Here is a 21,658-nt window from a genome sequence, read left to right on the forward strand (position 1 = left end):
ATAAGAAGTTAGTATGACTGAAGTCCTGATAATGGTGAACTCCTTAATCTTGCTCCCCAGACGATCAATCCAGACTGAATTTTTACCCATAAGCCTCTTAGTCATTCTTTTAATAATTTAAATACACACATTTGAGGGAATCCTATATGCCTCTTCTTTTGTTACTCTGCATTGTCTGAAACAAGGAAAAAAGTCTCTCTCAGGCTTCCGCCTCCTCCTCTGCATTGCTTTGTATCCTTTCTTACATTAACTGTTGGTGCACGTGTTAGAGGAACACTGACAAATTGGGATGATAGCATAAGCAAAACAGTCTGGAAGTCAGATGGCTTTATTTTCTGGCCAAATATCAATTACTTCGGATTATCTGGCCCAATAACAGCATGGTACAATGTCTAGAGCAGGTGATTTGGAGAACCTATAATCCCACCCATTAGTGACCATGGGCAAGTTACCTCTTATCTCTGGGCCTCAATTTCATCCTCTGTAAAATGAGAGGGGTGGTTAGATCAGATGGCCTTTGAGAGCCTTTCAAATTTACTCTCAGATCCTCTGAAACAATTAGAGAGAACTGAGAGTGGCATTTAGCTCCTATCCAGGCAGTAATGTGTGACGGTTGTTAAGTTAGAGAAAGTACCAGGATCTTGGGAAAAACTCAATATATTTTCAGAATTTTAAAAATTTAATTTCTCCTGGTTTTGGTGTAACACCTCCTCTTTGGCATCTTTTCTGGTTTTTTTGGTGGTGCACTGGATAGAGTGCTGGATCTGAAGTTAGGAAGACTTGAGTTAAAAATCTGGCTTCAGACACTTACTAACTGTGTGACCTTGGGCAAGTCACTTAATTCAGTCTCAGTTTCCTCATCTGTAACATGAACTGGAGAAGGAAGTGGCAAATCCCTCCATTATTTTTTGTGAAGAAAACTCCAAATGCCAAGACACAAAGAGTCGGGCACAACTGAAATGACTAAGCAACAATAAGGAAGGTAATTGGCTACATTTAGATCTGGAATTAACCAATTCTTGTGCTAGACACTGTGTGGACTTCAGAGAGGTGATTTTTTTTGATAGTGCTGCAAGTATGAAATATGTATAGTGGGGCTGGATTCACTGAGTACAAATCCACTCCTGCTACTACCTGTGTGACTTTGGGTAAATCATTTCCTTTCTCTGAGACAAAGTTTCCTCCTCTGTGAAATGAGGGTATTGGTTCAGATCAGGGATTGTTAACCTGGGGTCTATGAACTTAAAATTTTTTTTTTGATAACTCAATATTATAAAATATAATTTTGATATCTCAATATAATTGCTATCCTTTGCAATCTTATGTACTTCATTTCTATTTAGAAATATCATTTGTTTTTTCATTCATTTTTATGTATTTTATTTTATGCCTATAAAACTGTTATTCTGAGGAGAAGCCCACAGGCTTCACCAAACTGACTCTACCAAAGGGGTCTCTGATACATAAAGGTGAAGAACTCTGGGATCAGATGATATCTAAAGTTGCTCCCTACATAATTTCCCTACATGAAATTACTTTGTATTTATTTTTTGTGTTATTTTTGTATTCCATCTTGGTATACACTGTATCTTTCTAGATAAAAAAATTTGGGTTCGTGGAGTGGCTTTTCTCTTTTTTATTCAGTGCCTGGCATATAGTAGCTGCTTAATCTATGCTAGGTGAATGAATTAATGAATGAGTGTTGATTTAAAAAAAAAATACTCACCTGATTGAAACTTTCCTGATAACAATGACTTATGCCACTCTGTTTCTAGGGTAAAAATCATAGTAAGAAACTCCGGAATTACTATGCGGCGAGTAGCTGTCCACCTTCTACCAGGATGAGCAATATTGTGGAGCCTGTACCTGCTCCTGTTGTGCCAGCTTCCCCCCAGGTAAGGTGGGAAGAGATGTTGGTCAGAAAGTTCTCACCTTTCTTAGAAACAAAATCTTCTTGTCTTACCCAATGAGGAACAGTCCTGGCAGATGTCTTATGGCAGATGGGATCTGAAAGATTAATGGATAGTCTAGAATGAGAGCTATTTAATTTTTTCTACAGATCCATTGTCAGACAGGTGGCCAAATGTTTGTGAAATGTGGTTCTGTCTCTCCCTCCTCATTCTGGGGCCTGAGTTTGATGAATGCAAAGTTTTGCTAGCCTTAGTAGTGGAGTTTTACATTGAGTGTGACTCAGATGTGATGACAATATAGTTAATGGGAGTCTGCCTCTCTGTAATCTTCCACTTCTAGGTTAAATGAATCTGGTCTGCCAGACTGAGAGGAAGGAATGATTTCTAGGCTGCTCCTGCATGTGCAATCAGAGGACCTCATTCCATCACAAATAATCCCTTTTCCTGACTACCTAGCAGGAAGCCTGATTTAAGCTCCTTCTGGACTCCACTATCAAGTGAAAAAATTGAACAAAAATCCAAATTTATCTGTGAGCCAAAATTCAGAGGTCTTTGAAGAATAGCCCAAGGGGTGTAAATGTGAGAACTGGACAAGACAGAAAGAGTCTGTTCCTTTGTCTGCCTTGGATTCATTATATAGACTATTGAGTAAAACATCTATCAGTCAATCAGTCACCCATCATTTCTTAAGTACCTCCTTTGTGTCAGAATTGGGGGGAGGGGAGGAAGACTACAAGACAGAGTGAAATAGCTCCTGGCTTTAGGCACCTTCTGCTTTTTTCTTTGGGGGGAGGGGATTGGGAAATTCTGTTTCTTTCCACCTCAATTTGCAGGCTATAAAGTAGGAATAATAATACTAGCCACCACACTATTTTCCACTCCCTAAAATGAAATGACATCCCCAAACCAAACATCCTCATGAGTTGTTATAAAACTGAATTGCTAAATTTCATGAATTTCTTAAGAAATATGAGAAATACAATGCAGAATCACAAGTCAAGAGAGGACCTTGAGTTAAGATGGGACCTTTAGAAGTTGACTGGTTGAGTTGAATGCTTTTTACTTTGGGTATCTTCCAGGTGAACTGTGGGTTCATCCAGAATGTCAGAGCAGGTGCTGCTGCTACTTGCATATTGTTCAGCTGACACAGGATACAGATTTGTCCACTTGTCAGTTGGTATGGGGGGGATGGGTTGACTAGTGGCCATTGATGTATCCTTTAACTCTCCGATTCCATCATTCTGCGAAGAACATATCTCTGTACTAAGTGACAATTATTTGAAATTCATCCACCATGGCAGAAGACATGGCAGATATGAATGGAGCAGCTTAGGTCTTAGTATAGCTTTCCTCAAACACTAAGGAAATGACTGAGATATGGAAGGAGCTTGGTAGAGTTTTTAGGGTTCTCCTTATTGATTTCATCATCCCTATTGTCCTCTAACCACAAACCATTCTTCCTGACTTTTGGTTAATTATACCATCTTCTCCAAGTCCCCTAGATTTGATTCCATGGGACCATATTTGTCTTCTCGAACCCCTTAGACAGCCACTATCAAGGCTTGTAAGTTTTCCAGAAACATATCAACAGCCCCTGCTTTCCTGTCCCTGCTGCCACATCCTGAGTCTGGGCTTCAGTTCCTTTTGCCTCGCCCCATTCATGCTGGATGTATGAGAAGAATTCACTTACTGAATTTAAGATATGGTATGGTGCCACGTGCTGAGTAAGCTACAGTCCCCCACATTTGGATTGTCCTTTTATAGTTTACACCTCTTTTGGTCCTGAGGTCAGTTTGGCAGGTGTTTCCATTTTACAGAGGAGGAAACTGAGGCTGGAATGTTCAAGTCCTTTGGCCAAGATCCCACTACTACTGAGTGGTGGTGGCAGGACTGGAGTAACTCTTCTGACTCCCACCTCTAGGAGTTTTTTTGCTCTTCTCTGCTCATTACAGCCACTCTCTCCATCTAGATCCCCTTCCCCATATCTATCCTATTAGACAGATGCATTGTGATGGATCCAGGTTACCAGTGACTTGGATACTCCATTCAGCAGTGCTGGTTAACTCTCCCCTATACCTTTGGATGTTGTGGATTTCTTGTTCATGTCTAGAGGTCATCTTTTCTTCCTCCTCTCTACTCCTCTTTTTTCTCCCCCAGTCTATCCCTCTGTCCTTCTCAAGGGTACCAATGTGACACTCAGAATGTACATTGGTGAATTTTTGTTCTAGCTCTCTGACTCACTTCCTTTATCTACTTATACATAATTAATGAATTTGGAGCTGAAAGGAATCCTAGAGGTCATCTTGTCCAATCTCCTCATTTTATAGATGAGTATCACTGACATCATTGGCAAAGCTGAGAATTCATCCCAGGTCTTCTGGAACAAGGAGATTCCCATATATTTATTAAAATAGTAGACTGTTATTACTCCAGAGTCAAGAATGATACCTGGGTTGTGAGTCTTGGAGATTGGGAGAATGGTAGTACTTTAGATAGTAACAGAAACATAGGAAGAGAGGGGCATTGAATGGAGAAGTTATGAGTTCAGTTTTGGACATGTTGAGTTTAAGATGTGTATGGGATGTTCAGTTTGAGTTGCCCAATAGGCAGCTGGTGATGTAAGACTAGAAGTCAGGAGAGAGGGTAAGGCTGGATAAATATATGTATGAGAATATTTGCATGGAGATGAAGATTGAAACCATGGGAGCTGAGGAGATCCCCATGTGAAATAGTATGGTACGAGAAGAGAAGCAGGCCCAGGATAGAGCCCTGTGGCACCCCCATGGTTGGTGGGCATGACCTTGATGAAGAATCAGCGAAGGAGACTGAGAAGGAGCAATCAGAGATGCAGAAGGAGATCCAGGAGAGAGTAGTGTCCTAATAAACTATAGGAAAGAGAATCTCCAATAGATCAAAAATGTCATAGGCTACAGAGAGAGAGATTAAAAAGGATGAGAACTGAGAAAAGCCCATTAGATTTGGCAAGTAAGAGATCATTAGTAACTAGAGGGAGCAGTTTCAATTGAATGATGAGAACAGAAGCCAGACTTAAGCAATGTGAAAGTGAGAGGAAAAGAAGTGGAGTTATTCATGACCTTCTCAAAGAGTTTAGCTACAAAGTAGAGGAGAGAAGTAGGACAATAGCTAGGGTTTTTGGAGAATGTGAGAGACATGAGCATGTTTGTAGGCAATGGGGAAGTGTCCCTTAGATAGAGAGAGATTGATGATAAATGACAGTGGGGATGATAGAGGAGACAATCTGCTGGAGAAAACAGGATGGAATGGGATCCCTTGTGTCTATAGACGAATTTGCCTTCTAAAGGAAAAAGATATACCTTGCTTTTGGATTGTTCTTTTACACCTCTTTTTGGAAGAGCCTTAGGAAGCCCTGAGGTTAGTTTAGCAAGTGTTTCCATTTTACAGGGAGGAAACTGAGGCTGAACTGTTTAAATCACTTGGCTAAGATATCATAGCTACTAATGGTGGAGGCAGGAATGGAATAACTTCATGTGAGACAGGGTAGAGGGGACAGAGTGGCAGAAAGCATCTGAGTCATGTGAGATGAAGAGGAGGGCAGAAGAGAGAGCTTTCAGTAAATGGCCTCAATTTTTTCAATGAAATGCAAAGAGTCAATGTGCTCATTTGAATCGGGGGGAAAGGAGCGAACCAAGGGAGGTTTGAAGAGGGATGAAAAGGTTTGAAAGAGCCAGCATGGTGAGTGTGATAGTGAATTGCTTAGGTAGGTGAAAAAAGGATTGTGAGAGTCCAGTTGAAATTATGTAACATTTGTAGTGGACTCATCAACATGGCTTCATGATTGTTCTTTTTACTTAGGTTTCACTTTATATTTTCACTTATATTTTTTGTAGTCATATGTGTGTTGTTTTCCTCATTTTCCACTTAATTTCACTTTGCATCAGTTCATGTGTCTTTTCAGACTTCTCTGTGTTCATCAGCTTCATTGTTTCTTGCAACACAGTAAGATTTTGTGATGTTCATATACCTTGATTTGTTTAGATCTTCCCTAGTGGGCATCCACTTTGTTTTGGATCCACTTTTTTTTCCACTGCCCCACCTAGCTGCCCCTGCCCACCAGGCCCCAGTTAATTCTGGGATGAGATTTATTTAATTTTTTCCTGGTGAGGTTTCTTTGGCCTTATTTTCAAAGCTTTGGCTGATATTTGATCTCAGTCTTTACTCCACCATAATTTCAATTCTTTTTCCCATGGTGGGTAATCAGCCATTTACATATTTAAGTAGAGGAGAAAGATTGTTGTAACACAAAATCACAGTTTGAAAATTATCTTCTTTCTTTAAAGAGCCAAGACCTCCTCCCAGTGAGAATAAATGAGTCTTATTACTTTTGTCTTGAAAGTAGCTTATGCTAAACTGTCACGCTTCAGCAAAGTTTCCAGGAAGGGAGCTGAGAATGCTGGGTGACTCCACGGGAGCACAGAGGGATATTAAAGACCTCATTCTTAGGGAGCATGGGAAGAGGGCTATAGTTGGAGTTAAAGGATCTGGGTTTGATCTTGACTCTGACACTTAGGACCATAAAATCATTGATTTAGAACTAGAAGGGGCATCCAACACCATCTAGTCTTGGCCCTTCATTCATTAGAGATCCTCCTCTCATCAGCTGAGGCCTGGAGACATTATATGACTTGCCCAGGGGCTTCTTTACCTAGGTAACCTTAAGGTCACTAGCCATCTTGGCCTCAAAATCCTCATCTGTAAAATAAAGGGGTTGGATGCCTCTTTTAGCTTTCAATCCATGATACTGTAATCCCTGAGGTGGTTATTCAGAGGACCTTTGAGAGGGGCCAAAGAACCCAGCTTCCTTGTAAGTTCTCTATCAAATGATGCCAGTTCTCCCTGTTGCTTCTCTCTTGTCAGGTGGACATCTCCAAGCCCGGCAGCAGAGTGATCAGGGCCACTGAGAACGATTACTGTAAGCTCTGTGATGCTTCCTTCAGCTCCCTTGCTGTGGCCCAGGCTCACTACAAAGGGAAGAATCATGCCAAGAGGACTCGACTGGTAGAGGCCCAGAACAACCTGTCCTTGTAGGTATCACCCAGTGTTGTCTAAGACTGCCGACCTAGTGTGTGGGGCTTGTGGACAAGACATGCTTCTTTGAATGGCCTTCTAGTCACATCTCTCTCTTGCCCTTTCCTCAACACCCCCTTTTCCTATTTTGATTCTGCAGAGATGCATCGGAGGTGAGTCAACGGAGGACCCGGAAAGAAGGGAATGAATATAAAATGATGCAAAATAGAAGGAATGCATATGCTCTTCAAAATAATACAGGTACCTTACATGTCTTCTTCTAATTTGCCTCTTGCCAGGGTAGAGAAATTGTCTGAAAAAATTTTTTTTTGTTTCTCATCATATACTCTGATAATTTTTGGAGTAGTAATTCCTTTGGCAGTGTTGCATTGTGGGTAGAGTGGTAGCCCTGAAGTCAGAAAGACCAGGGTTCAAGTCCAATCCTTTATGCTGGCTCTACGTGTGTTTGTGTGTGTGTGTTTCAGTATCTTACTTCTGGCCTGTCAGTTAATTTTTTGGTATCTGGCAGCTTTCTAAGGCTAAGTTACAAAGGGTTGTTCTACACCAGTAGCCAGAAATTCCATCAATAAGCATTTATTTAAAACGTACTATGTGTTAGGTCCTATGCTAAACACTGGAAATGAGAAGAAAGGTTAACTAATAATAATTATTGTAATAATGACCTTGGTATTAAATATTGTTGTATATTGTAATAACTAGCATTTGCATGGTTCTTTAAAGTTTAGAAATATCTCCTCCCTTCAAAAACAAGTCCCTGCTCTCAAGGCACTCCTACTTCTAGGGCAAATGAAATTGCTTTGGGACCAAAAAGTTGCTGAAGAAAGTTGGAATATTTGACTCACAGACTTAGATAGGTGAGAAGTAGAATGTGCTTTGCTTTTTTCTTTTCTAGAATTCTATTGCCTTCATTTTAACCATTCACATCATGGTTTCCTTATCAGTTTCCTTATCTATTTCCTCTAATATTTGCCAACTGAATGATTTGAGTTTGGCTAAACAAAGCTGGATCAGCTTATTTCAGGATTTTCTTTTTAACTTTCATGGGCATATTCTGATGTGTTCTCTTGCCCTAATAGCATGTACTCTTTAACAAAGAAAAACAATTAAGCAAAATTGACCAACAAAGCAACTAAGTCTGTGGGTGTACACAACACTCTTTTAAAAAAAATAATTAATTTGTTTATTTTTAGTCGTTAACATTCACTTTCGTAAGATTTTGAGTTTTTAATTTTCTCCCCCAGCCTCTCCTCTCCCCTCCCCAAGATGGCGTACAATCTGGTATACACACACACATACACACACACACACACACACATACATACATACATATATATGCACACACATATATATACATATATACACGCATATATATACACATATATACATATGTATTCATATGAATCAAATTTTTACATTAGTCATGATGTAAAGAAGAGTTAGAATAGGAGGAACCATAAGAAAGAAGAAACAGAACAATGAAAGGAAAGGAGAGCATACATTATGCTTTCATCTGCATTCAGACTCCAAAGTTCTTGCTCTGGGTGTCAATGGTATTTTCCATCATTAGTCTTTCAGAGTTGTCTTAGATCCTTGCATTGCTGAGAAGGACTAAGTCTGTCAAGGTCAGCCTTCTCACAACGTGGCTGTCACTGGGTGTACACAACAATCGTTACCCATCTTCTCCCACCTCTTCGCAGAAAAGAGAGATGCATGTTTCAATACTTACGCAGTATTACTTTTTATTCTCAGACTCTTACCTCTTAAATACAAGTCCTTCCGGAACTTTTTGATAGGGAAATAAGATCAGTGGCTCGCAGTAGAAGCAGAGAGAGTCATTAAAAACCAGTTGGGGTCCTCCAGAGCAAAGATAACTCTTGCATTTGTATAGCTGCAATTTAATTTTTTGAGTCTAGTTTTATGTTCAGTGCATTTATATATGCATATGCTTTATATATGGATTTTTATATTTATATATGCATAAGGCAGCCTTGTGCACTGGATAGATAATTGTCTTTGAAGTTGAGAAGACAGAGTGTTAAGTCCTGTCTTTGATACCTCTTGGCTGTGTGGCCCTGGGCAAGTCACTTAACTTCTCAGTTGCCTTAGGCAACTCTGTAAGCCTATAAATTGCGTACTATTTGGTCATCTGCATTGTTTGAGAGATTTTTCCATGTAGCCATATATGCCAGTGAAATCTCTGGTACATACCAATTCCCCTATATGTGTATATTAATGGACTTGGAGAGAAAGGAGAGAGAACCATTGACAGTTGGATTTTCTGTTTTCCTGACTGACTAGGAGGGATGGAAGACTAGCTAAGTGTCAAAGGGAAGTAAGAGACTCAGGAGAATGTGAGACTGTCCAAGTTGCCTTGTCTTTGTGGCTTCTAACACCTCTAAAGGTGCCCCTCTAGAACCTTTTCTATTTTCTACCTCCCTTTTGGTGTTCTCAGTCCCACCCCACCTTTTCCCTGGAGCTCCTGTCCCAGCTCATTTATTTTTCAGTTACTTGCTAGATCTCTTTATCTGGATGGCCTGCTGGCCCCACAAACTCAACACGATGCAGCCTGAACTTAAAATGTTCTTCTGAAGTTTACTTCTTCCTCTCACATTTTTCTTGTTGCTATTGAGGGTCCCACTATCCTCCCAATGATCCAGACTCACAGTCTGAGTCATCGTTGACTCTTCCCATTCTTTCACCTCATGCATTCAGTCAGTTGCAAAGTTGTATTGGTTCTACCTCTGCCATAGCTTAGGGCTAGAAGGATTTCCATCTCTCATGTCTTTCCTTTCCTTTCCACTTCTATTTTGAATACTCTTCTTTACAATTGAGAGAGCAAGTCATATCTGTAGATCCTCGGCACTTAGGATGGGTAGCATACACAGTAGACTGTAAATGGTAAATGGTGGTTGCATGGGCAACAGAGGAGTTTGTGTTTTACCCTGGAGAAAATAGGGTCAATGAAAGAGGGAAGCAAAGTGATCAAACCTTTGGGGAGAGTGCATTTGGGAATGCTTTGGGAATAATAACATGGCATCTGGGTAAGGGATGGATGGTGGAGGGGAAGTGGAGGCAAAGAGGCCAAATTGCTATGCTATTGTAGTAGTCTAGGTAAGAGAAGATGAGAATGTGTGAATAAAATGAAGGGGATAAATGCAAGAGAGATGAAAGCAAGCATCAAAAGGGTGTGGCAGCTCACTGAACATGTGGGATGAGGGAGAGAAGCAAGTTGAAGATGACTTTGAGTTGGCCAACCTTCATGACTGAAAAGATAGTAGTTCCCTTGACAAAAATATGAAAGTTAGGACCCAAAGGTCTGTTTAGGGGAAGTCATAATGACTTCTATTTTGCCATGTCAAATTTGAGATGCCCACAGCAGATATACATTTAGAGATGGCAGGCAACTGGTGATGTGTGACTAGAAGAGACAGACAGATAGACATAGATATGGATGTGAAAGCTGAATATATAGACCTAGAAGTCTAAAAAGTAATGATCAAGAACCCATGGGAGCCAGTAAGATTATTCATTGAGAAGTGGTGAAAAGATAGAAGACAGGGCTGAAGACAGAGCCCTGAATGGGGTTATATCCATCCTTGGGAGGTTGGATGTGGAGGATGATCCTACAAAGGAGCTTGAGAAGAGATGAGAGATAGTTATGCCATGAAAGCTTAGTGAGATGGGAATATTCAAGAGGAGGGAATGTTTAACATTATCAACTACTGTAGAGAGGCCAAGAAGGATGAGAACTGAGGAAAGGCCAGTGGTTTTAGTAGCTCAGAGATTAGGCAAGCAGTCTACAAGCATTTATGAAGCCTTTACTATGTACCAGGTTCTATCTTAAGTGCTGAGATTTCAAAGAAAGGCAGAAATACAGCCCATGCCCTCATGGAGCTTACATTCTGATGGGGGAGGGGAGACAACCCACAAATGACTATATATATCTATATATCTATAAGGTATTTACAGATTAAATGGAAGGTGATTTTAGGCATGAGTTGGATATATAGGATTAGCGTTAGAGATATGGTTAGAAAATCTGATAGAAAATGGATGTATAGATTAGAGGTATAATTCCAGACAGTGTATGATATAGAAAAATAGAACTGGATTAGATATTTAAGGAAATCATGAGTAATGCAGGGGAGAGCTGTTTTGATTGCGCTGGTTTGAGAAGTGAATGGGAGGTGAAGAAGTAGAGGTAATGAGAAGAGGAATCATTCACCTTTCCTCTCAGGGTCTCAGTTTCCTCGTCTGTAAAATGAAGGGTTGGGCCTAGGTGAACTCTGAAGGCTGGTCGCTCCAAGGTCCCACCTGACTCCAACCCCCAGATTTCAATGTAACCTAACGAATGTTTCAAATTACTTCTGCCTTTCTTCCAAAGATGGCTCTACTATTGCTCCCAACTGTTCTAGAGAATGCTTATTTGGGTATTTCTTTCAAAGTCTGTTTAGGAGTCAGACTTTGAGTTCATGCCTCATTCTTGAGACTTCTTAAGGATATTAAATCAATTTGAGTCATCAGACTTGGCCACAAAAGACCTTTGCCCATTTCTCTAAGTCATAACCATTCCCAAGAGATAAATGAGAGAATTTGAGACTTGGAAGAAACTTCCATGGCCAGCTAACTGAACCCATACCTGAAATACTGAAGAATGTTTGACTGGGTTAGAGGCACCAAAGGCAGTTCTTCCTGAGAAGTCACCCCAAAAGTATTCAGCAATGACACTGTTGTCAGCATAAGGAAACAGTCTCACAAATAGCTACTTTGAAGAGGATACCAGGTGGTATGCTGAAGTATTGATTAGTTGTCTTAGAATTCCAATCCTTTGCTTTATAGTCGTTTCACCGTGCTCTTGATTTCTAATGATGGCGTCTTTGCGGGGACAGTGACGATAGTGAGTGAGTGGGAAGGATATAGAAAAAAAATTAAGGGATGAAGAAGGAAAAAGAGTCAGTGTTGTTCAGTGCATAGAGATCTAGTCCGGATGCCAGGAAGACGTGTTCAAGGTGGTTCAGAGCATAGAGTGCTGGATATGGAGTTGGAAAGATCTGAGCTTAAATATTCCTCAGGCCTTTACTAGCTGTGTGACTCTGGGCAAATCATTTAATATCTCAGCCTGTTTCTTGATCTATAAAATGAAGACTTAGTGGCCTTTAAAATCTCTTTCAATTCTAAATCTACGATCCTCTGTATGATCTGTGATTCTTTAAGTCTTGCCTCTGATACATATTAATTTTGTGACTCTTTGTAAACCTCTTAACCTGTCTTGGTTTCAGTTTCTTTAGCTGTAAAATGATCCTATATGTCCTGCCTGTGACACATATTGGCTGTGTGACCCTGGGCAAGTCACATTCTCAATACTCTTAGCATCTCTAACCAATGAAATCACCAGTGTAGTCCTTCTCCTCAATTCTTATGAATAAGACAGGGTGTAGGCAGATGATATGTTGGAAAAAAGATGAGTTAAGGAAATCTTGGGTCCAGTGGCTTGTTGGTTAAAGCTTAATGATGTTATATTTTCACTCTTTCAAGGTTTGACCCCCTTTAGGAGTCTGGAGAAGGGCAGATATCTGGGTAGGCTTCAAGTCCTTCCGTAGGGACCAGGTGATGGATTTGGCTTGGCTACTTGCTGTTTCTGTTGGTAACAGGAAAGTGCCATGGTAAGCAGCTAGTGAGTCAGAGAGTTCTGCTCCTTTCCTTCTTTGACCTGCCCTTTCATATGGGTGGCTGCCAGCTCCCTGCCTTGCAGAGGCATTTTTTACCATCTGGAAGTCTCTTTGCTACTATCTATTTTCTTGATGGGAGACTCTATCTTCTGTCTTATACTTCATCATCTGATCTTGCTTGTGGGTTTGCTTAATCATGAAGAAGAATTCCATGACCCCCAGAATCCATCTGTTTAAAAAAATCAAGCCATTAGGCATTTCCATATTAATGTGGAGCATTTTTTTGGGGGGTGGGGAAATAGAGGGAACAAATCTTACAGGAATTAAAAGGAACATTTTGTGATCTCGAGAAGAGTCCTTGCTTAGACGTCTAGTATTTTCTCCAGCATCTTCTGTTTTCCTTTGATTGTTTAGTATGATAAAACATTTAAGACATTTGAGGATTGGATGAAATGTATCCTTTAAAGGAAGAGGTTGGACAATTCTGTTCTGTACAAGGAGCGAATTTGGTGTCTTGATGTGAGCTCCAGACTTGGAGGCCTAATTCTTCTGATTTAATAGCTGTGTGACTGTATTTTGTTTGCTCAGCTATAGAAAAGGAATATTAATACTTGTACTACATACTGTGAAGCCATAACTCAGGAGTTATTGTCAGGAAGGCATTTTGCAAATGGTAGAGCACTCTAAACGTGAGTTGTTAAAATGTAGTCTTTTTGCTTCCTGGGTCACCATAGCCAAAAGCTTCATCATTTGGTGACTAGGTTGGCTTATGGGCAGGAGACATGAGTTTTAACTAACACGATAGTGGAAGCTTTGCCAGCTTCATAGAACCAAAAGGAACTTGTGTTTCACTGGCAAAGCCTTTGGTAGACCGGGATCATCATGCAACAATGAGGCACTGAGTGACCCTATAGCATCTACTTACTAGATTTTTTTGTTTTGGATCAAGGTGATATAGTGGATAAAGTGCTGTACCTGGAGTCCACAAGATGCCTGAGTTCAAATCCTACCTAAGACACCTACTGGTTAAGTGATTCTGGGCAAGATATTTCACCTCTACTAAACTCAGTTTCTTTATCCGTAAAATATCACAAGGTTGTTGTGAGGATTAAAGGAAATAATATGTATTAGTCTTCTTTCACACTGTACAAGTGCTAGCTATTAGAATTCCCTGCACATTTTATCTAGTTTTAAGTTGAATTTACAAACATTTGGTTTATGGCTTTGTTTGTTGACTCTGTACTTCTGAAACTTTGCCCAGCCATCTCACATGTGTTCCTCTCTATCCTTTTGTGTCTTTTTGAATAGGGCCTTACTTCAATCCTCGATCTCGACAGTGGATTCCCCGTGACCTCGCCATGTGTGTCACCCCCAGTGGCCAGTTTTACTGCTCCATGTGTAATGCTGGGGCTGGTGAAGAAATGGAATTCCGGCAGCATTTAGAAAGTAAACAGCACAAGAGCAAGGTGTCCGAGCAGCGGTACAGGAATGAGATGGAGAATCTGGGATACTTATAATGAAGCCCGTTGCTCATTGTGGTTTCAGATAAAGCAGTTTATCTTGCCTGCTTCTTTTACCTTCTGTCAACCTGTCCTGCTCTGTGGCCATTTTTGACATGAATACATGCCTCTGCTTCCATGTAGATATCTATAAACCTAATGGTACTGTGAGGCGTTAAAATCTGATTTAAAAAGAATGAGCTTTTTGGGTCATAATGAGTTTTCAGGTTAGTTTTATTTAGCTAATCTTCAGAAGGTGTGTGGCCTTACTGTATGGGAAGTAGCTTTGGAAATTGACTAGATGCAGGGAAGTGTAGGTTTCGGTTCTTTCATGCCTTATGTGGCATGCCTTATGCATCTTGGTGCAGTATGACTAGGATGATTGGTATAAATGGCTTGAGAATCTTTCCTGACACTTTAATTCCTGTTATAATGTGATCTCTTCATAGAACTATAAGGGTCTGCCCACTGTATGAATTTCATTGCACTCCAATACATCTAATCCACCCTCCTTGTGGCCAGGTTTTATTTCCAGTTTTTGATTTGTGCCTGCCTTCCACCTCTCTACCACTACCTTCTGCTTCATAGATACATATTTTTCAACTTTAATCAACTTATTTTTATGTAGTTCTCAGCTGTGCCGTGGGTGTTTTGAGGTTGAAACAACTCTGATTAAAAATGGCAAAGTGTGTATATGAATGATTGTTTCAGAAAATAGGTAAAATGTTGACCAGTTTTCAATCCAAGGATTGTGTTATATTGTGAAATAATATGCACTTATTTGGGAGTTCCTGGACATAAGATTTGGGCTATTTCATGGATGTTATGAATAATTTCATGCTCACCCTCTACATTTGCTAGGCTGGACCTATTCAGTGTTCTATGGGATACCCATTATGTTTTGTTCTGTAAATAAAGCAGGATAAAAAAATGTATTTTAATTTTCACCATTTCTGCATTTCAATGCACAGTGTTTGGTCACCTTTCCTTTTATACTTCATCTTCTCTGGAATGACTACCAATCATTCTAGAATATTGTGCATGTCTAATCATTGAATCAGACATCTCTCTGCACCTCCTCTTCCCCATTTGACTGCTCCCACCTTCTTCTCTTCTATAGGTGCTTGGGTAGCTACTGTAGTGCTTTCTAGTGTTAGGTGAAATTGTTTACTTCCTATCTCAGAAAAACCATACCTTCAATGCTTTTTTCCTAACCTTTTGCTCCTTTTAAAATAAAAAGAGCCAAGGCTAAATAAAAGTTCCCTAAAAGACATTTTCTCCATAAAATTGATATTAGGTTGCAGTATTTGTCCACTTCTTTTTGTTGCTTATTCAATTAAACATGCCCCACAGCTTTTCTTACAATTGTTCTCATCCTTCTCCATTTTCCTTCAAGTAGAATTTGAGATCAATTTCAGAGTACTGTAGTTTCTTCATTTAATACTTGAACTTGGGTACAAATTGGATGATAGCCAAGGGACCTGTTTTCTACAAAAAATGGTAGAGGGATTGAGGGATAGATATTTCTTTCTAGAGAGAGAAGGATGATCAACTTTGTGATCTCTTTAGAGGTCTCTATCTTCTTTGTTGTAAGAAAAACCAGCATTATAGATGTGCTTCAAAAAATGAGAAATTGAGGGTTATTTTGGGTTTTTCCCATTGACCAGTAAGTTCTTTCCTTTGCTGCTAAAGGTCTGTCTATATATGTAATATTCTTGTGCCGGTGATTTAATTCTGTGAATCTGAAAGTTCTATCTCCTGTCATATGTCAGGATGTTTAGTTTTTTATTTGAGGTCTCCTAAAGAACTTGCCTGGCTTCTTATTTCAAAACCTTATTTAAAAAAATGCTGGATACTGATTTTATTTTGTAGAAGTTGGATTGTACTCTTCTTTAGTTGTGCATTTATGAATGAAATAGAATTGAGTTTTAGTCTCTAACCTTCCAGCTGCTCCATGTACTGGAAATGTATTTATTCATTATTTACTTCTAATTATCTTTCTACTTGTGTGACTTTAAATAAGCAGCTTCCCCTCAGGACCTGTTTTTCTCCTCTGTAAATCATAGGATGAGCCTAGATGGCTTAAGGAATGTAGGTTCCCAGTACAGCCTACATTTGTCCCTCTTCTGCCTTGTTTTAAAAATTTTTTTAAAGAAAGTTGGATGAAAGACATTAGCCCTTCCTGGCTATAGTTTCTTTGCACTAAAAAGAGCCAGCAGTTTGGGCATGGAACAGTTGCCTGTAACAATTCAGTCTTACTCTTTGAGACTCCAGAATCTTTCTGGTGAGTACTGCTCATTGTCATTCATACTGGTTCCATTCCTTGCCCTTTGGAAGAATCCCAAAGGTAGATTCGAGTTTGGACTCTGTTTTTGCAATGCATTACACATGCATGATATTTTAAAAGGTGAATGACAAAAATTACTTGGTAGCATATCTTGGAATTAATACAAGTCTGTACAAGAGTTGTTAATTCTCATGCTTGTTCCCTTCCTTTCTAGGGACTACATTCTCTCAGGTCATGTAGCCTCCTATTGGTACTTAGAGCAATGGGATGAGAGAATTGTTGAGTTTTCTTTCTTTCTTTTTTTTAAATTGAGCCCTGCTTTACTATAAAATGATTTAGGGTTTCAGTCCTATTGTTCCCCAGATTTATATTAATATTTTTGGTGTGTGTGTGGTCTGTGCACATGCTCACACATATGCTCTATGTGTGAAAGGTTGTTGATCTAAAGTCCTGGACGTGTTTAGTTTGATCCTTAATCTTGAGTCTGTGAATTTTTTTTATATTTTAATGACTATATTCCAATATATTTTGTTTCCTTTGCAATCGTATGTATTTTATATTATACATTTAAAAATTATTCTGAGAAGGAGTCCATAGGTTTCTCCAGACAGCCAAAGGCATCCATCTAAAAAAAAAATGGTTAAGGACCCTTGGTTTAGAAAAAAGAAAATCAGTGGATTTCAAGGCTCATCTGAAAGAAAGGAAAACCATTTTGAACACAGAGAATTTGTGTTCAGAAAGTGACATTAGGACATAATGTTTTAGCACCTCAGCTTTTGTTCATTGCTATGGTATTTAAGGCCTACCAGTCCTCACATCAACTGGCCCATTTAAAAGGCTAGATCATTGACATTTTTTAAATGGAAGGAAACCACATGTATGTAATGTGATCTTTTCTATCTAAAACAGAAAGCAACTTAAGATTATATTCTTCTTTTGGATATCATATGCTTTATCCAGCAGGTATTTCATGTATCTACGTTGTGTTGTTCCCTTGTCCTTCCTGGCTGCAGTGAATTCCGTGAGGTGCCAAGGGAGCTTTTCTGAATTCTATTTCGTTTACTTAGGAAAACCATTTTTGTTTGTCTTGGTTTTTCCTTATAACTATAAAGCTGTATAAGAGTTTCGGAAAGAAAGTGACCACAGTGAAGAATTATAGGTGCTGCAGCTCATTCCTGCACTGAGCAAATGAAAAGGCTACAGTTTACAGGTCTCTCTAGTCCATGGAACCTTCTTGCAGATGCGTGCTTGGTAGGTGCAAAGCACTGTGCTAAACCCTTGGGTTACAAACAAAGGCAGAAACGATCTCTGTCCCTAAGGAGCTTATATTCTAGAACAAGGGCTTAAGACTTGCTTAAGTGAACATAAGGATGAGCAGCCAGGGAATTTTGGAGCCATTTGCTCCCTCAGATTTTCAGTCTGGACTTCTGGAAGTAACGTTTGAGAGACCAGATTGGAGGTATCTTGGCCAAGACACTATAACTCATTATTACTGGTTCCATTGACATAAATTGACTACCTAATAGTATTAATTATACAGATTAGTATAAGAAGTTTTAAAGAAAGCTTGCAGGTAGAAATAATAAAAATTACTAGCCCATAAGCTTAAAATTATTATTTTAAAAATAGCCTGATCTTTCTTCCTGAAGTTCACAGATAATGAAAGTATCTACTTCTAAGAAAAATATCATTGAAAGAGGTAGCATGGCATGGTTTATAGAATTGTGGCCTTAGTGTCAAAAGAAACTGAATTCAGGTCCTACTTCTGATTTTGTGAAGTTAGACTAGAGAGTTAGGGGCCTTTTTACCCTAGACAGATCTTAAGATTATAAATTGTCAGTCTGAATCAGTAGAGTTAGTTTCCATAGACAAAGTTCCATACAAGATGAAAACAATGGTTTGGGGGCCCCTACCCCCCTCAAATTGTACCAGGCATTCATTTTGATGTTGAATTTCTTCACCAGTTCCTAGACCTATGGTTGCATGTTTTCTCAAAAAACTGCTGATGAGCCACAAATTGATAATTTCTCCTCATTTTGAGGGGGAGGCTCATTGGGGAGTCTCTTCTCCTATATAGGATAGGGATAAGGATCAAATCTGTGATTTTACTGGTCTATAGAGTAGCCAGGTGAGGAAACTCCCTCTGCCAACGAAGTCGACCCTTCTCTTCAACTTTATAGTCTTAGAAGTTAAATGACTTGATGAAGGTCACAGAGAAATGCAATATTGAAGGAAGTGCTTTAACCCAAACCCTGCTATCTTCCTAGCCAGCTCTCCATCTGCTGCTCTGTGTGTGCCTTCACCCACATACCCGCTTGCCTCCCACAATAGTAGTGCATTTGAAAACCTGCAGACCTGTTCGCTTAAAGCCCAGACTACAAGTGCCTTTAGCAAGTGCTCACAAACCCCAAGAGAGAAGAAATTGATGAAGCCGTCCTGGAGCAGTTTGAATTTTGACCCAGAGATTGACAACCTGGAGCTAAGTAGGTTTGTGCAATCCTTTATGCCAACATTATTATTGCATGTAACCAATACTAAATGGACCTTGACTCCATATTGATCAGACTCCAGACCACTATAAAGTAGCTCCTGAAAATTAACCCAGTTTTCCTAATGATAGCTCCCCCTAGCTCCTCCTCCCCCTTTATGATACATATTTTTCACTTATCTTTAAATGTAATTTGGGATGGGGGAGTTAAGTTTAATTCTTGCAATATTCTTAATTTCCAAATTCTTTTCATTAACCTGTCTGTTCCAGAGACGACATGGTTATACGTCTGCCAACGAGATATGTCCGAAAGGGTATCTTCTGCTTGTTTTTTTATACAGCTGAGGACTTTGTTTCCCTGCTCCATTTCACTTTTGGTTCTTAATTGCCTGCCCACTTTCAGGTCTAAGTCCATATTACGAATCTACTTCTACCTTTGAGACATTAGCATTTGTTTAAAGGTACCTCTTGGCGAGGTGTGATGAGAAAGTTCAGTTAATATATCCTCTTTCAGACGGCACTTTTCCAAGCTTCTGCTTTATGTCTGTGGAATATGCAGAGACAAATTCCCACCAGATTAGGAAGCTCTTTGGTTGTGATCATTTTAAGAATTCCTTCTTAAAGTTTCCTACAACTTTTTAAAATTAAAAATAATAATTGATTCCCCTTATTATGAGATTTTAAAAATTGATCTTTGGGAATTAACCAATGGTTCTGTCAACTCTTGATGATTTTGGGTTATTACTCTGAGTTTTGTCCAAGCTGCTTTTCTACCTCCCATTTGTTACGTTTCTTTAAGGTATTTGACTACCTGGAGAGTTTCTCCTGCCTGAGAACAAAAGACAAGGAGTAGAAAGATGAGGTGAAACTGACCCTTTCAGGTGAGCAGGTTTCAGATACTGGAGCAAAAAGGTCTGTGAGATTGGAAGATTGAAACCATTGACTTCAATGGAGTGTTTGGATTGACCAAGGATTATAACTGTCACAACTCCTTTGGCAGAGGTTAGGGTGGACAATTGAATGTTGACTGCACTGTATTCCAAGTCACAAGCCTTATTAATGATACATAGAGTGTTTCTCTAGTGCCGTTCTAAGACATTAATGAGTTCCATTGCATATCCTCATATTTTATTATTTACGTCTGCTTGGTGGGCAAAGCCTGACTGATTTGACCTGGGGCCTAGTGAGTGAGGGAGAAACACTGAGCCAGAATTAAATCTTAGAAATTCCTAATATGTACTCCTTGCCTCAAGATGACTCAGTTTCAAAGGCACTGAATACTGCCGCTGGGCCCACAAAAGGATGAAAAGAAAATGTATTTTACTTAGTGGAATATAGTTATTTATTGTAAATTTGTTTTTAAAAACTTTTTTGAAGTCCTGAAGGATTAATATAATTAATTCAGACTGGCAACTTGTTATCTTAGATGACACCCAGAGATTCAGCCAGAGTCAGGAAAGCCTAGGTTCAAGTCGACCTCAGAAACATAATTGACTGTGTAATCCTAGGCTACACTGGTGAAATCACAGGTTTGGACCAAAAAAGGTACTTCGAGCCCTATGTAACTGAAGAAACCACTGGCCACTACATTCACTCCTCCTTTCTCTAAGTGCTAGAAGCCATAGTGTTGACAGTTGCCTTTTAAAAAATCTTATTTTGCATTCCAAATAATCCTCTTTATCCATTCCTTCCTCTTTCTCTGTAAGTGTGTGTTAGTGACCCCCTCACTAGTGAAAATCAATGTTATCTCACTGAGTGTATATTTACTCTTTATATGATGTATTTTTATAGAAAACAAAATCACAGAGCCTCAAGTGTCATGATGGATGGTACTATCTGAGAACAAATCCCTTCTGGAGCCCACTTTATGGGTTTTGACTGTGAATCTGGATGGGAAACACCCTATTTATTCTAGGTTCTCCTATGGACAGAAATCCCATTTTAAATTGGGAGGTCATTTATTGTCTTTTTGCTTTAAAAACACACACAAGTCTTTTCTGTTTCTGTGACTCAGGGTGCCATTTTGCAGGAATTAAATGATAATTCTGTATCTGCTGATGTTTACCTTTGTGAAAAGAAGGGTACCTCCCATTGCATGGTAGCAGTTGGATTTGTGTACGCCACATCTGCTTAGTAATGCCTTATTCATACTAGGTCAGAGTATGATAGACAGCATACCACATGCCCCTAGTTTTGCTGTGACCTGAACACAGTATCAGTGAATGTATGCCCTAGATACTGAAGCATTCCTGATGTTGCTTCTAGTACTAAGCTCTGACTCTGGCACAGAGGTGCTTTTGAGTTGGAGAACAGAATTCTGGTGAGATTTTAGGGGGAATTTTAAAGAATCCGTTGATATGTGGTGGTATTATTGGGTTCCTTTGTACTTTCTCTAGTGCTACATCGATGGTACAAGATCTGATCTGAAGAGTTCAGTTGAAACAGCAGGAAGGCAGATCTTGTCCCCTCAACTTTGCCATAAATGTTGCACAGAGACTTAGGGGTGCAATGCTTATTCCCCATTTGAGAAATCTCTCTTGTGTTTGGGGACTGCACAAATGACAGGTGTCAGGATTAATATCAACCAAATGTGAATTGTGAAACTAACATAGTTCTTTAATATATTTTTGGGGGTGGGGAGGGGTTGTTTTGTTTCCTTTGATCACTGCTTAATATACAACTTGGGACATGTTTAAGATGTAACTGCTTGTTATTGGCTCCTTTTCACTTAGTGCTCT

General features: G+C 39.5%; 1 protein-coding gene across 5 annotated transcripts in view; it reads left to right on the forward strand.

Annotated features, from left to right (window-relative positions):
• ZMAT3 (zinc finger matrin-type 3) overlaps window positions 1-15,080 on the forward strand; it is a 45,486-nt gene extending 30,406 nt beyond the window's left edge. For all 5 annotated transcript variants that reach the window (XM_072618433.1, XM_072618432.1, XM_072618436.1 and 2 more), the window contains exons 3-6: window positions 1,776-1,895; window positions 6,807-6,973; window positions 7,117-7,217; window positions 13,955-15,080. In XM_072618433.1, the coding sequence (XP_072474534.1) occupies window positions 1,776-1,895; window positions 6,807-6,973; window positions 7,117-7,217; window positions 13,955-14,163 (597 nt within the window). In that variant the 3' untranslated portion in view covers window positions 14,164-15,080. The remainder of the gene's footprint in view (window positions 1-1,775; window positions 1,896-6,806; window positions 6,974-7,116; window positions 7,218-13,954) is intronic.
• Window positions 15,081-21,658: the final 6,578 nt, after the last annotated feature.

This window comes from Notamacropus eugenii, chromosome 6, assembly GCF_028372415.1.
Source record: "Notamacropus eugenii isolate mMacEug1 chromosome 6, mMacEug1.pri_v2, whole genome shotgun sequence".
Taxonomy (NCBI): Eukaryota; Metazoa; Chordata; class Mammalia; order Diprotodontia; family Macropodidae; genus Notamacropus; species Notamacropus eugenii.